The sequence below is a fragment of the Pan paniscus genome, chromosome 19 (assembly GCF_029289425.2).
Source record: "Pan paniscus chromosome 19, NHGRI_mPanPan1-v2.0_pri, whole genome shotgun sequence".
Taxonomy (NCBI): Eukaryota; Metazoa; Chordata; class Mammalia; order Primates; family Hominidae; genus Pan; species Pan paniscus.
The window spans coordinates 51,630,564-51,644,966 of NC_073268.2; the positions used below are offsets into that span (position 1 = coordinate 51,630,564).

General features: G+C 50.8%; 1 protein-coding gene across 7 annotated transcripts in view; it reads left to right on the forward strand.

Annotated features, from left to right (window-relative positions):
• MPRIP (myosin phosphatase Rho interacting protein) overlaps positions 1 to 14,403 on the forward strand; it is a 150,053-nt gene that overhangs the window by 70,153 nt on the left and 65,497 nt on the right. For all 7 annotated transcript variants that reach the window (XM_034943273.4, XM_008960872.6, XM_055102167.2 and 4 more), the window contains one exon: positions 14,025 to 14,176. In XM_034943273.4, coding sequence (XP_034799164.3) covers positions 14,025 to 14,176 — 152 coding nt within the window. The remainder of the gene's footprint in view (positions 1 to 14,024; positions 14,177 to 14,403) is intronic.

A 14,403-nucleotide genomic window follows, 5' to 3' on the forward strand; every position in this document is an offset into this window, starting at 1 on the left:
TGCGGGAGGAGGACAGCCTCCTGAGGACAGGGCTGCAACTGGGCTGTGGGTTGGTGCCACTGGACAAAGGCGTTTCAGCGCAGCCGGTGGCATTGAGGGGGAGGGAGGGAGGATGAGGCGGCCCTCAGGCTGCCTGTACTGCGTTCCATCCCCACTGAGTAGCACGCGGGCCTTGGGAGAGGCTAGGCATTTCTGCTGGTGACACAGCCAACTCACTCTGTCCTTTCTCCCTGGCCACAGGAGGCCAGTGAGGCATCCTCAGCCCTGGGCTGTTTCCCAGCGGTCCTCCGAGCTCAGACAGCTGGGATGGAACTTGGGGTCTCACTAGCTCCCATGAGCTTTGGGAGCTGTCCACTTGGGGACTCCCCAGGGTTGGGGCTGGAACTGTTTCATGCCCTGGGGGGTGGCAACTTGAGGCTGCCCTTGCAGACGGCTCCTGGCCCTGTCCTGCAGTCTCTTCTTCCACTGATTGGTATCCCTGCCTGCCCTCCCCGGCTGAGTCCATCACTAGTGGTATAGCTCTAAAGGGTCTGTTTTCTATGAAGACAGGGACAGAAATGCCAGAGAAAGGTAGCTGGGGTATAGGTCAGGTACAGAATTTTTGAAAAGAAATTTGCCAGTACCTGTTCTCACCCTGGCAACCAGCATTCTACTCTCTATGAATTTGAGTACTTTGGGTGCCTCACATAAGTGGAATCATACAGTATCTATCCTTTTGTGACTGGCTTATTGCACTTAGCATAGTGTTTTCAAGATTCATCCATAGTATAGCACATACCAGAATTTCATTCCTTTTTATGGCTGAATTATATGGCAGTGTATGTACATACTACATTTTGTTTATTCATCTATCTATTGGTGGACACTGGAGCTGCTTCCACCTGTTGGCTATTGTGAATAATGCTGCCATGGTACGTGGGTGTACAAATATCTGTTCGAGTCCCTGTGTTCAGTTCCTCTGGGTATATACCTACAAGTGGAATTGCTGGATGAAACAGCAAATCTATAAAGTCCAGTTTAATTTTTTGAAGAAGCTCCATACTGCTTTCCAGAGTGGCTGCACCACGGTTCCAGTTACTCCATGACCTCACCAACACTGACAGTTTTCTGTTTTTTAACTTACCTCTACCCTAGTGAATGTGAACTAGCATCTCATTGCGGCTGATTTGATTTGCATTTTCTTTTCTTTTCTTCTTTTTTTTTTTTTTTTTTTACTTAAGAGACAGGGTCTCACTCTGTTGCCCAGACTGGAGTGCAGTGGTGCCATCACAGCTCACTGCAGCCTCGAACTCCTGGGCTCAAGGGATCCTCCCTGCTCCCAAGTAACTGGGACTATAAGAGTACGCTACCACATCTGGCTATTTATTTTTTAATTTTTATTTTTAGAGATGAGGTCTCACTATCTTGCCCAGGTTGGTCTCAAACTTCTGGCCCCAAGCAATCCTCCTGCTTTGGCCCTCTGAAGTGCTAGGTGACTTTCATTTTCTAATGACTAATGATGTCAGGCACCTTTTTATGTGTGTCTTGGCCGTTTGTATATCTTCTTTGGAGAAATGTATATTCACATCCTTTGTCTATTTTTAATTGTTTTTTGTTGTTGAGTTTTAGGAGCTGTTTATTCTAGATACTAATACTTTGTCAGATATATGATTTGCAAGTATTCCCTTCCCTTCCCTAGGTTGCCTTTTCACTCTCTTGGTCCTTAGATGTACAAAGGTTTTTAATTTTGATGAAGTCTAGTTTATCTTTTTTTTTTCTTTTGTTGCTGGTGCTTTTGGCGTCATATCCAAGAAATGGTTGCTAAATCCAGTGTTACGGGGCTTTTTTCCTTGGTCTTCTGTGCATTTTATAGCCTTTGTTCTTGCATTGAGGTGTCTGCTCCATTTCAAGTTCATTGTTGCATATGGTGTAGTGTCACCCTTGGTTGGTGGATCCTGCTAGCTGACCATTGTGGTGGGTGAGGGGGATGAAAAGCTGTTCTTCCCCAGTTCCCATGCCTCTCCCACTTTCTTCCCATCTACCCCCCTCCCCCTACCAGTTTTAGAAGGAAGGTGGGCCTTAACTGGGTGAGGGCTCCCAAGGGAAGCTCCTCTGGCAGAGGGCCCTTGGCCATTTGGCGGGGGCCCTGGTATCTCACTGCCCAGGCAGCGGCCGAAGCCAGCAGGCCAGCCTGGCACAGCAGGTGTGAGGAGGAACTTCCTGGTCTTGGCAGCAAGTGAAAAGGGTCCTTGTTTTCTTATTTTCTCCATTAAAAAAAAGTAGTTTAGTGGTTCTAACTATGCCCCTGGGAAAGCCCTGAACGGGTCATTTCCTCAGCATCCCACAAAGTCACTTGTAGCAGAAGGCCCAGCCCACGCACTGCAGCACCAAGGCTGGGGCGAGGCCCACACTGCATTGTTGCTGCTGGCATTAGCAGATGCTGCACATCTTGGAGGCCCCCTCCTGCTAATCCACGAATGCCTCAGAAAGCATGCACTGTCTCTGGGGCCAGAGCTGAATCTTAGAAGAGGGCCTACTTGGGATGGGAGCGGTAGCTCTGCGTCTGCGGTGACACCCACTGTCACATTCCAGTAGAGGGAAGGAAAGGTAGGGCCTCGGGATTTTGGCCCTGACTGCATGGTTCCTGCTTCTTCTGTGATGGAGGCGGCATGCTGTGGTGGGCTAGGAGTTAGGAAGCCTGGGCCTGAGTTTCCACGTCCAGACGTCAGGGAGAGGTGGGGTATAGAGGGCCTTCCAGGCCTGGGTTGGCAGGGAGGCGAGCTCTTTCTCCTGATGGAGCCATGAAGTCCTGTTGAAAGGCCTGGCCTGCTTGCTGCTGAGCCTGTGGTTTCTCCCTGTTATCTGTGCAGTGTTCTGTTTTGTTTTGTTTGAAGTGTACAGGTCATTGTCTTTCAGGATATTCACATGGTTATACAACCACCAACACAATCTAATTTCAGAGCATTTTTCATCAACCCCCAAACAAACCCTGCATCCCTTAGCTGCCACCGCCACTCCTCCCCTTCTGCTTCCCATCTTTATCGATTGGCCTGTCCTGGATGTTTGATGTAAATGGAGTCATGCAGCATCATCTCACAACTTTACCATCTGCTGGTTGCAGCAGAGTCATTGGCCCAAGGCTGGGGTGGTGGCTTCAGACCAACACCATGGCCTTGGTGGCCTAGGTGCTGATCATGCAAAGGCCATTCCTCAGGGGCCTGCATCTCTTTCCAGACAGCTTCTCTACCTCATGCCCTGCAGAGCCTGCCACTGTCTGGTCTTTGCACACATGTCATCCTGTTAACCCTTAATGAATATGGGATTTTGGTTAAAATGATGGTTTCTATTTTATAAATAAAACGTATCTATTACATATATAAGTAAATCAAATATTTATATTATAATTAAATCTATAATATAAATCTAGCAGGGTTGGCTTGTTCCATCATTCAGAAATGTTTACTGAAGCACATATTGGGAGGTGCTGACCTAGGTGTATAGAGTAAATACAAGGAGTTTTATCAGGCACCTTGTGGCTTAGTATGCAGAGCAGTTGGGCAGACCTGTGGATGGGCCATGGTCTCTGCACAGGGGCTCCCTTCAGGGAGCACAGGACAATGATCCAGGAGGGGAGATGTGCCAGGCAGGCCTCTCCGGCAGGACAGTGATAAAGGAGGCTGCTCTGTGCAGCGGGTAACCGTGGGTCACCCAGGCCAGCAAGTAGGTCCAGGAGGCAAGGTGGGGCAATTGGTGCAGGGAGCAGAGCTTGGGCTGGGAGCTGTTGGAGCAGTCGAGTTGTGGGTTGGTTTGGCCGGATCTACGTTCATGAAGAATGGTTCTGGGGCTGTTCCTGTTGAATCATTCTGAGGCTCCCAGCGCTGCTGTGCCTAGGAGGGTAGAACCCATGGGCCTCTTCGCTGTGTACCAGGTGTTCCCAGCTGGCCTCATCTAGCCAAGCCTCCCATGGAACTCCCAGAATCACAGGTCTGAGGCCTCCGTCCTGCCAGTCCCCAGTCTGTATTGGTGGGCAGTGGGAAAGGGCCTGCCCCGCATGCATCTGCAGCTGGGGAGAGGGGTCAGAAATGTTTTGCAGGTAGTGTCTGGGGCCAGGTGCTGTCAGCCTGGGGCTCAGCAGAGGGGCAGACCCTGCTCTCCCCTGGAATGTGGCCTGGGAAACCAGCCTCTGGTGCTCCCCAGGGCCCCAAGGCAAGGGCCAGAGAGGCACAGGGAGAATCTGCGCGGTACTCAGCTGCCTTTTGGATTGACTCTTCGGCTTGGTCCATTGTTTTCAAGAGCCTTTATCAGCCATCTTAGCACAAGTAGATGGCCATGGTCTCTGAGTAGAGGATGTGCCCCCTCCCCTTGCAGAAGACGGTGGCCCATGATGCCCAGAGCTCCTCAGTCCACTGAGCCCTGCCTCTCTGCCACAGGGTAGAAGACGGAACATGCCCGACACTGTCCTCCCTCCTTCCCAAGCATTCGAGGAAAGTTGTTGAACCCATCGTCTTCTGACCACCACCCTTGCCTGGTAGGAGAGTGGTGATGTGCACTGAGAAGCAGCAGGCGGCACGGGTGTGCCATCCCGAGCCTGAGCTCGAGTCCAACTTCAGCTGTGCAGTATCGTTTGTAGTCTTGTGACAGAAGGCGGTAGATTATCACCCCAAAGGGAAATCTCTAGGCCAAAACATTAGGCCACTTCTCATTCCCCTCCCCTAGCCCCTGGCAACCACTCCTCTGCTTTTTCTCTATGGGTTGGCCTTTTCTGAACATTTCACCAAGATGGAGTCACACAGTGTGTGTCCTTTTGTGACTGGCTTCATTCCCTTAGCGTGATGTTTCCAAGGTTTGCTCATGTTGGAGCATGTGTCAGGATTTCATTCTTTTTATGGCTGAATAAAATAATATTCCATTGTATGAATATTGCATTTTGTCTATCCATTTATCCACTGATGGACATTTGGGCTGTTTCCACCTTTTGGCTATCGCAAATTATGCTGCTACGATATGATTTGTGTATATGTTCGAGTACCTGTCTTCTGTTCTTTTGGGTATATATCCAGTAATCAACTTGTTGGGTCATATGGAAACTGTCTGTAATTTTTTGAGGAACTACTAAAGTTTTCCACAATAGCTACACCATTTTACAATCAAAACGAGGCCTATATTTACTACCATTTTACATTAGGGAAACTGAGGCTCACAATTTGCAACTTGCCCAGAATCACAGAGCTAGTGAGTGCAGAGCTAGGACTTGACTCCAAGGGTAGGCTCTTCTTGGCTAGAGAGCTCTGAAAACAGATTGCTCAGAGTCTACCTTAGATCTCAGAACTTCTGCAGAGGGAAACAGCTGGGAGAGCAGTGGTTTGTGGCTCCAGCTCTCCCTCCTGTCCTGGGCTGATGGAAGCCCCATGAGCTGGTCTCCCTGGCCTGTGCTGTAGGTCCAGCCTAGGTAGCCCTGGCTGGCCAAAGCTGCCTAAGGTCCTGGGAGTCTCATGGGGGCTGTGTGGCTAGCCCAGGTCATGGGGTGGTCTCCCGGCCCTTCTTTCTGCAGCCAAACTACTTCTAGGAGCCTGATCTAACAAATCACAAGCCTCTCTTTTGAGGATGTGCTGGGGACCACCCCAAAAGCCATCGGGTGTAGAATGGGCATCCAACTCTTGGCCCAAAGTCCCTCTGGGGTTGCAGGACCCTCTCTGGGGTCTGCCAGGTTGTAGCATGCAGGTTTCATGTGGGACACCTGAAGGGTGGGGAAGAGTGCAGAATCATGGCTCCCTTCCCAAGGAGGTGATAGGACCTGGAATCAGACCTGACACCTGAGGACAGGCATTGGGATGAGGGCTCAGCCCAGCCTAGGGGCTGTTCCATGCAGCTTCAGGAGGCTACAGTGTGGAGGATGATTGTGGAACTGCCCTTTGAACCATGAGGACTGTGGAGTACACCAGGACTGGCGGTGACGACTGGGAAGGGGGAAGGGAGTTCTGCCTGGTGGGTACCTGCTAGGCCCATTGTCAGTCCCTAGGCGTGGTTGGCCTAACACTTCTCTGAGTTGTGGCACAGAGGCCAGGCAAAGGCTTTGCTTACTCTGGGCCTGCATGGGATCATGACCCCTTTTCTGCGGCTCTTTCCAGTTTCCTCAGAGGACTTGGGCTTTGGGGATATCTGTCTGTGGAGAGTGCTGCTCCCTGGGGAGGTCTGCAGCCCCAGAGGGACTTTGGGCCAAGAGTTAAGTGCCCTTTCTACACTTGATGGCCTTTGGGGTAGTCACCAGCACCTCCTCAAAAGAGAGGGGCTTGTGATTTGTTAGATCGGGCTCCTAGAAGCAGTTTGGCTGCAGCAAGAAGAGCTGGGAGACCACCTTTGACCTGAGCCAGCCACACAGCCCCCATGAGCCCTGCTCCTGTGTTGTGCCTCCCAGGATGTGGGTTCCGGGGGCGCCTAGGAACTCAGCTGGTGCTCCCCAAGGGCTGTGTTCCTTCCTGAGAAAACTCTGGAGCCAATGTCCTGAATTCCAAAGAAAGGAGGGGCCTCTCCTTAGACCTGGCTCGAGCAGCCAGACCGTGTCTGCAGCACAGCCCACCAGCCCAAGGGAGGAGGGAGGTGGTGTTCCTGCCTGGGCGCTGCCTAATCAGGCCATAGCTCAGTGAAGTGCCAGGCTGAAGGCAGGAGCCGTGCTGGGCAAGTCTCCACGTGGTCCAGGCTGGGTAGCCCTGCCTACAGTTTCTCTGATAAACTTAGGCATGACCTTGTGCAAACAATTGTTAAGTCCAGGGAGGAAAGATGCCAAGGAGAGAGGGGCAAGGGTGCCAGTCAGAGAGGACCAGACTTGTTCTGGGTGGCCCCACAGAGTGCCACGTCCCATAACCACTTGGAGCCCCAGCTTGTACATTTGAAAGTCAGAACAATGATGTGCCTGCCTCCTGAAGCTGTCATCAGTACCTGTAGCTACTCAGGGCCTGGCCACAGTGAGCACCCAGGAAGTGGTGAGTACACTTCCTGCTTCTACTGCAAGGCAATTCCCTGTGTCCTCCCTGGAACGTGCCGAGCTGCCTGTCCCTGCCAGAGTGCAGATGAGCAAGGCGACCGCTCAGCCCCAAAGTTTGCAGACAAAGCTTTTCATACTCCTTAAGTGGGTCACAGTGCATATGAAAAAATAATAAATACAGTGCACATGGTAGAAATACTGACTCACCGTTTTCCATTTCATGTGCATGTGTGCACTTGTGTGTGTGCTCATCATGGTGTGAATGTGGTGTTCCTTGTGGGCCTTGGTTGGATGAGTTTGTGAAACATGCTGTCTCAGGACCTCAGGTGTGGGGGGAAGTCAGGTTTCACCTTGAAATCCCCTTTCTGACCTTGAGATTTTGGGAGTAATTCTTTGCCCTAGGGGAAAGCCTTTGTTTCTTGGGTCTCTATTTTCTGGTCTGAATGAGGGATTGGGGGATAAAGGGAAGACTCCCACCCAGGTCTCACGTGCGACTGGTTCTGTAACAGCAGCTGCCTGGAAGGAAGGGAGGAAGGGCCTCCTGATGATAACGCCAAACAGCCTCTCACCATATTTCTGCTTACTTTCCTCTTGTTTCCCTCTGGCTCTTAGAAGCTTGCCTTCCCACACTCATGGGGTCAACAAGAAACAAAGGCCTGTTTTCCCAAAAGTGCTTCTGCTTGGGCCAGGGGTGTGGTGGAGAGTCCCCGGTTGGAGAGGCTGCTATAGCAGTATTATCCTAACCCAGGAAGGTCACTCTGCCCTCTGACAAGATGCCCTGGCTGCAGTGCACAGAGCTTCCAGCCTCCCGTGGGCCTGTGGACAGAGGACAGGCAGGAGGAGCAGGGTGTGCTCATCTCTTTGGAGAGAAGCCTTAGTCCTGTGTCCTCCTGCCTAAACAATCTGCAGCCTGTAGCAACTCTGCCCCTTAGCTGGGGTAGGGTGGAGCCCAGAAGAGGACCAGAGGCTCCAGATAGCTGGAGGGCTATGTGGGGGCTGAACCCATAACTTGGTGACATAGCAGAGTCGATGGCCTACAGAGGACCATCTCTTTTTTGGAAAATGAATCAAACAAAACTAGGTGAAGCTCAGCCTCCTAGGAAACCTGGATTCCTGACCTCTGGAGGTATAGAATTAGGGCAGGAAGCTCATCAGAGTTGGTTTGCTGACAGCGTTAGAGCTGAGGCGTTCCTTCTGGCTGGATTTGGGTTACAGCCTAGATATTTGCCCTTACTCTCGCAGCACAAGATTCAGGCCTACCCAGACACAGATGGTTGTGTCCTGCCCCCTAGGCAGAGGCAGAGGAGGGGACAGGTGCTGGCTGAGGGGCTCCCTGGAGCCATTGGTTGAGTCTGTTCAGTCTGGAAATGCTGCTGAGTGCAGAGCAGCAGGGGGACCAGCTCTGGAACCAGAGTGCCTGGGTTTGAATCCTGACATGGCTACTTCCTAGCATTGTGACCTTAAATCTAAATTACAGTTCTGCGTTGTTTAATGACAGGCACACATCCTGAGAAATGCATCCTTAGGCAGTTTGGTCCTTGTGTAAATATTCTAGAGTGCACTTACACAAAGTTAGACAGTACAGCTTACTGCACACCTAGGCTTTGTGGTAGAGCCTATTGCTGCGAAGCCATAAACCTGTACAGCATATACTGCAATATCACAAGCAGTTATAACACAGTGGCAAGTATTGATGTATCCAAACCTAGCAAAACATAGAGGGCGCTGTTGACTAACATCGTTGTGCTGTGCATGACTGCACTTAGCTTCTTAGCAGTCTGCTTCCTTGTCTGCGGGATGGGAGTGACAGTAGTGCCTGCCTCATAGTGTGTTCGGAATGTTCAGTGAGAGGACACAGGGGAAGAGTTTGCAGCAGTGCGTGGTATTCAAGGGCATGGGTGCAAACATGAGCACCATTGTGCCCTGCGCCTGTGCTGGTGCTGTCGTTGCTGCTTCCCCATCGGCAGCAGGGGAAGGGAACACTGCACTACTGAGACTTGGAGGGAGCTATTTTCTTTTTCTTTTTTTAAGTTCAGGGGTGCAAGTGCAGGTTTGTCACATAGGTAAAGTTGTGTCATGGAAGTTTGTTGTACAGATTATTTCATCACCCAGATATTAAGCCTAATACCCATTAGTTACTTTTCCTGATCTTCTCCCTCTTCCCACCCTCCCCACTCTGAAAGGCCCCAGTGTGTGTTGTTTCTCTCCATGTGTCTATATGTTCTCATCATTTAGCTGCCACTTACAAGTGAGAGCATGTGCTGTGTGGTTTTCTGTTCCTGTGTTCGTTTGCTAAAGATAGTGGCCTCCAGCTCCATCCATGTCCCTGCAAAGGGTATTATCTCATTCTTTTTTATGGCTACATAGTATTCCATGGTGTATATATATCACATTTTCTTTCTCTGGTCTGTATCATTGATGGGCATTCCATGTCTTTGCTATTGTGAATAGTGCTACAGTGAACATACATATGCATGTGTCTTTATAATAGAATGACTTATATTCCTTTGGGTATATACCCAGTAATGAGATTGCTGGATCAAATGGTATTTCTATCTTTAGGTCTTTGAGGAATTGCCACACTGTCTTCCACAATGGCTGAACTAATTTACACTCCCACCAACAGTGTATAAGTGTTCCTTTCTCTCCACAATCGAAGGGAGCTATTTTTTGTTTTCATTTTGTTGTTTTTTTGTTTATTTGTTTTGTTTTGTTTTGTTTTTGAGATGGAATCTCGCTCCATCACCCAGGCTGGAGTGCAGTGGCGCAATCTCGGCTCACTGCAAGCTCCGCCTCCCGGGTTCACGCCATTCTCCTGCCTCAGCCTCCCGAGTAGCTGGGACTATAGGCGACCACCACCACGCCCAGCTAATTTTTTGTATTTTTAGTAGAGACAGGGTTTCACCGTGTTAGCCAGGATGATCTCGATCTCCTGACCTCGTGATCTGCCCGTCTTGGCCTCCCAAAGTGCTGGGATTACAGGCATGAGCCACTGCGCCCGGCCAAAGGGAGGTATTTTATAGCAGGTCCTCAGTACGTACCTGGACCTGTCTTCCAAGAGTGCTGGTTAGAAGCAGTACATAAATACAATTTAAAAAGTTAGTCCCAAACCCTCATGCAGTGCTAGTGGGAATGTGAGATGGCACAGCCACTTTGGGAAATAGTCTGGCAGCTCCTCAGAGTTAAACATATAGTTTCCATATGACCCAGCACTTCTGCTCCTAGGTACACACCCAAGAGAAATGAGAGCACAGGAACACTGTACAGGAATGTGCACAGCAGCACTATACACAGTAGCCAAAAAATGGAAACAGTCCAAATGTCCATCAACAGATGAATGGATAAACAAAATGCGGTATAGCCACACAATGGAACGTTATTCAGCTGTAAAAAGTATTGAAAGACTGACACATGCTGCAATGCGGAGGAACCTTGAAAATATGCTAAATCCTTGAAAATATGCTAAATGGAAGCCAGATTTTTCCATTTATGCAAGGTATCCAGAAGAGATGCATCCACAGAGGCGGGAAGCAGGTTAGCAGTTGTTGAGGTGGGGACAGGTGTCAAAGGGAAGTGACTGCGAATGGCTTTTCAGGGGGAGATGGAAATGTTCTGCACTTGATTGCAGAATAGCTCTGTGAACATGATGCTAAAAGCCATTGAACTGTACACTTTAGGTAAATTGTATGTAAATTATATCTCAATAAAGCTGTTGTTAAAAAGAAAAGTTAGGCCAGGGGCGGTGGCTTCGCGCCTGTAATGCCAGCACTGTGGGAGGCTGAAGCAGGCGGATCAGTTGATGTCAGGAGTTCGAGACCAGCCTGGCCAACATGGTGAAACCCCGTCTCTACTAAAAATACAAAAATTACTATAAAATACAAAAATATAATACTAAAAATACAAAAATTAGCTGGGTGTGGTAGCATGCACCTGTAGTCCCAGCTAGTTGGGAGGCTGAGACAGAAGAATCCCTTGAACCCAGGGGATGGAGGTTGCAGTGAGCTGAGATCACACCACTGCACTCCAGCCTGGGCAACAGAGCGAGACTTCGTCTCAAAAAAAAAAAAAAAAAAAAAAAAAGAAAGAAAAAGAAAACGAAAAGTTAATACCAGGATTAAATAAAAATGAGAACATCTGATTAAGAGCAGGAAGTTTTTTTTCCCTCCTCCAATGGAAATAGATTGGGCTCTGGAGTTAAAATATTCCCTTCTTTGATAACGTATTTACCCCCATTTGCTCTCCTTTCTCTGTGTGTGATAGGGTTAGGTGATGCCCGCCTCACAGTAAGTAATATTGAAGAGGACATGAAAGGGAGTGTAACTGTGAAATCTTGACACACAGGTAGTTAATACATGCTAATTTCCTTCAGTCCCGGCTCAGCTTGGTATGTTTTTGCCTTTTATTAATGCTTCTGAAATCCTTTTTGGAAGGAGGTAGAACCCTCACTTTGCACATGAGGAAACTGAGGCCCAGAGAGGTGGAGAGGTGGAAGGCATTGCTTCATACTCATTTGGTGAGGCTGAGACACAACCACGTTCAGCAGCAGAGCAGGGGCTTTGTTCAGCTGGGGGCCAAGTGCCCAAACAGTTACTGCGTAAGAGGGAAGAGTGGGCTTCAGGGACAGTGAGCAATTTGGTGACACTGAACCCTGGAACAGTGGCCTCAAAGTGGGGTCTGTGCCTCCAGGGGGCCGGTGGATGATCCCTTGAGAAGAAAACTTTGGAATTTCTGTTGATATATTCCATCTAACATATGTCTCTGTGTGTGTGTGTGCGCACGCATGCACACTCATAATAGACTGGCACCATGGTATGGATACACAGCTCATCCAGGGCCTGTACTGTCAGCAGTTTGAGACCACGGTCCCAAGGACCAGGGTGGGAGTCAAAGACCAGAGAGGAAGGGCCACCTTAGGAAAGCCCCTCTGCCTCCACAGTGGTTCCTTCAGGATGGCTTCTGACACTCTAGTAACGAGTGCACTGGCCACTTTACCATTTCATGTCATCCAGTCCTCACTGTGGTCCATGGAGTTTCCTCAGCAAACAAGAGAGTCCACCTCAGAGAGACAAGATGCTTTGTCTAGGGAGGTGGAGGTGGGGTGCGCTTTTGCATGGGGGTGTTGGGCTCAAGAGGGAAGTCAGAGCAACCCTTCATTTGCCCAGAGGGTTCAGACAGGCACCTGCACTATGCCAGGATGCCCAGGATGAGAATTTCTGTCAAATAAGAGTAAAGGGGCTGGAGCTGGAGAAAGGAGATTAGGAAAGCCAGGACCCCCACCTTGGGCAGGAAGGCCCACCTGTCCTGTGGCTGTGGCCATAGCACTCAGTGTGGGTCTCCCCAACCAGAAGGTGGCAGGGGCTTGGATCCAGGCTTCCTGGACTAACATAAAGATGGGGTCTGAGGCTGCCTCCTCTACCCTCTCCTTCTCAAGAAACACCCACTGCTTGGTTGCAGAGCAACCCTACCCATCTCCCTTTCCTGGCTCCTTCTCAAGGACCCTCCAAGAGTGTCTGGAAGAGACACCTGCGGGCCACTCCACTGATGGAGAGCACTGAGCTGGGCTTGAATGTGGCTCCTCCTCGTGTCCCCCCAGGGTCAGTGCTGAGGCAGGATGCCAGTGGTGTATGCTGAAAGGGTGAAGCCACTGAAGGAGGCTTCCCTGTGAGCCCAGCCTCCATCCCACCTGCTGTGTCACCTCCCTTCTGAGCTGGACCCACGGGGGATGGCTGAGTCCAGAGACCCCACAAGGAAAGGCTTCTTGGACCTGGACATTTAACCATGGAGAAAAGAGCCAGCAGCCATGTAGGCAAGGGCTCTGCAAAGCCAGCAGCCCCCGGGTCTGACTCTTGCAGGCAGGCATCAAGGGGTGTAGAAAGAGGTGGCAGGTAGGTCAGAGGAAGTAACAGGAAGATCACAGGAGCTTGAGGTGGAGGGACAAGGAGGTTGCACCTAACCTGTTTCTGAAAGGAAGAAGGTCGGGGTGTGGAGAGTGGTTGGTCTGAGCTCAGCATGGGCACCAGACCCAGCATCCTGCTCTTCAGACCAAGCCCCCATTGACTGTCAGCAAGGAGCTTGAGGCTGGATGGCCTCTGGGTGGAAGGCAGCCCAACTGCAGGCCACCTCTCAGATGGATCAGAAGCATCTTCTGCTTCTTCAAGAATGAGAACAAGGAAATGGTGGGCTGTTGGGGGTGCTCAGTGGAGAAGCCAGCAGCTGTCCATTAGTGGGGTGGAGTCAGTGTGGAGTGTGTTAAGGACAGGGACACCCCTGGTGTGGTGGTTACCATGGCAACCCATCTGCTCTCCCAAAGCATCCTTACGTTGGGAGAGTAAGAAAGAGGCCAGAGGGTACGGGGCTAAACAAGTCATCTCCATAAAGGTCCTCTTGCTTAGCCCTTTGCCTCAGTAGGGATTTCTTAAAGGCATCCTTTCCTGCTTTTGGTTTTCTGTCCCTAATTTCAGTGTGTAACAGTTTTTGCTGTAAGAAAAAAAGTTACTGTTTGCCATGCCAGAGCTGGCGTGGCAGCCTTTGCTGGGCTCTGCTATGGCCCTGGGAAGGTGCCGTGGGCCAGGCTGCCGGGCGTGCTCCTTGGCCGCCTCTAAAGAAGGCACAGTGCACCCACCCCACAGCCTGCTCTCAAGGATGTGGCTTCTCTCTGGCCCCCTCCTTGCCTCTAAAAATAACCCTGCTATTTTGAAACTGCCTCCTCTGGAGCTTTTTCTTGCTTCTCTGTGGGATCAGCAGCCCTTCTGAGACCAGGATCTCGGCTGCCCCTGTCACCGCAGCTGTCCCCATCCTGTCCTCCCCTGCATATCCCCTCCAGTGCAAGTGGGATGTCGCTCTCCACGTAGGAGGGATGTTTAGCTGGGTGTCCTCTGGAGAAGGCCAGGCCTGTCCCCGTCCTCCCTGGGATGGGCACAAAGGAAGAGGAGCTGGGGCTGTAGTGAGGGAGAGCACTCCTAGAGGCCCCACAGGCTGGGAGGGTCAAGAATGGCCTGGGGCTGTGGGACATCTGTGGCCCCATTGGCTGGCCTCTGGGTGACTCTCTGCCGCCTTCTTCCAGCCCACGACCCTTCCTCAGGGCACCATCAACATGAACCAGTGCACAGATGTGGTGGATGGGGAGGGCCGCACGGGCCAGAAGTTCTCCCTGTGTATTCTGACGCCTGAGAAGGAGCATTTCATCCGGGCAGAGACCAAGGAGATCGTCAGTGGGTGAGTATGCTGGCACTGTGGAACAAGGCACCACCACCTGCCACAGGGCCAACACCAGATGGGCCGCCTGCCCCTGTGGCAGTGTCGATGTTGTCTATTTCCCCGTGTGCCTCTATTCTTGGGCTCTGTCTCTGTTCTCAACACCGCTGTGTGCTGAGCACAGCAGAAATCAGGACATTCACCATTCCACCTGCAGCCTCTGGGGCCCCTCTTTGCTCTGGCCACCT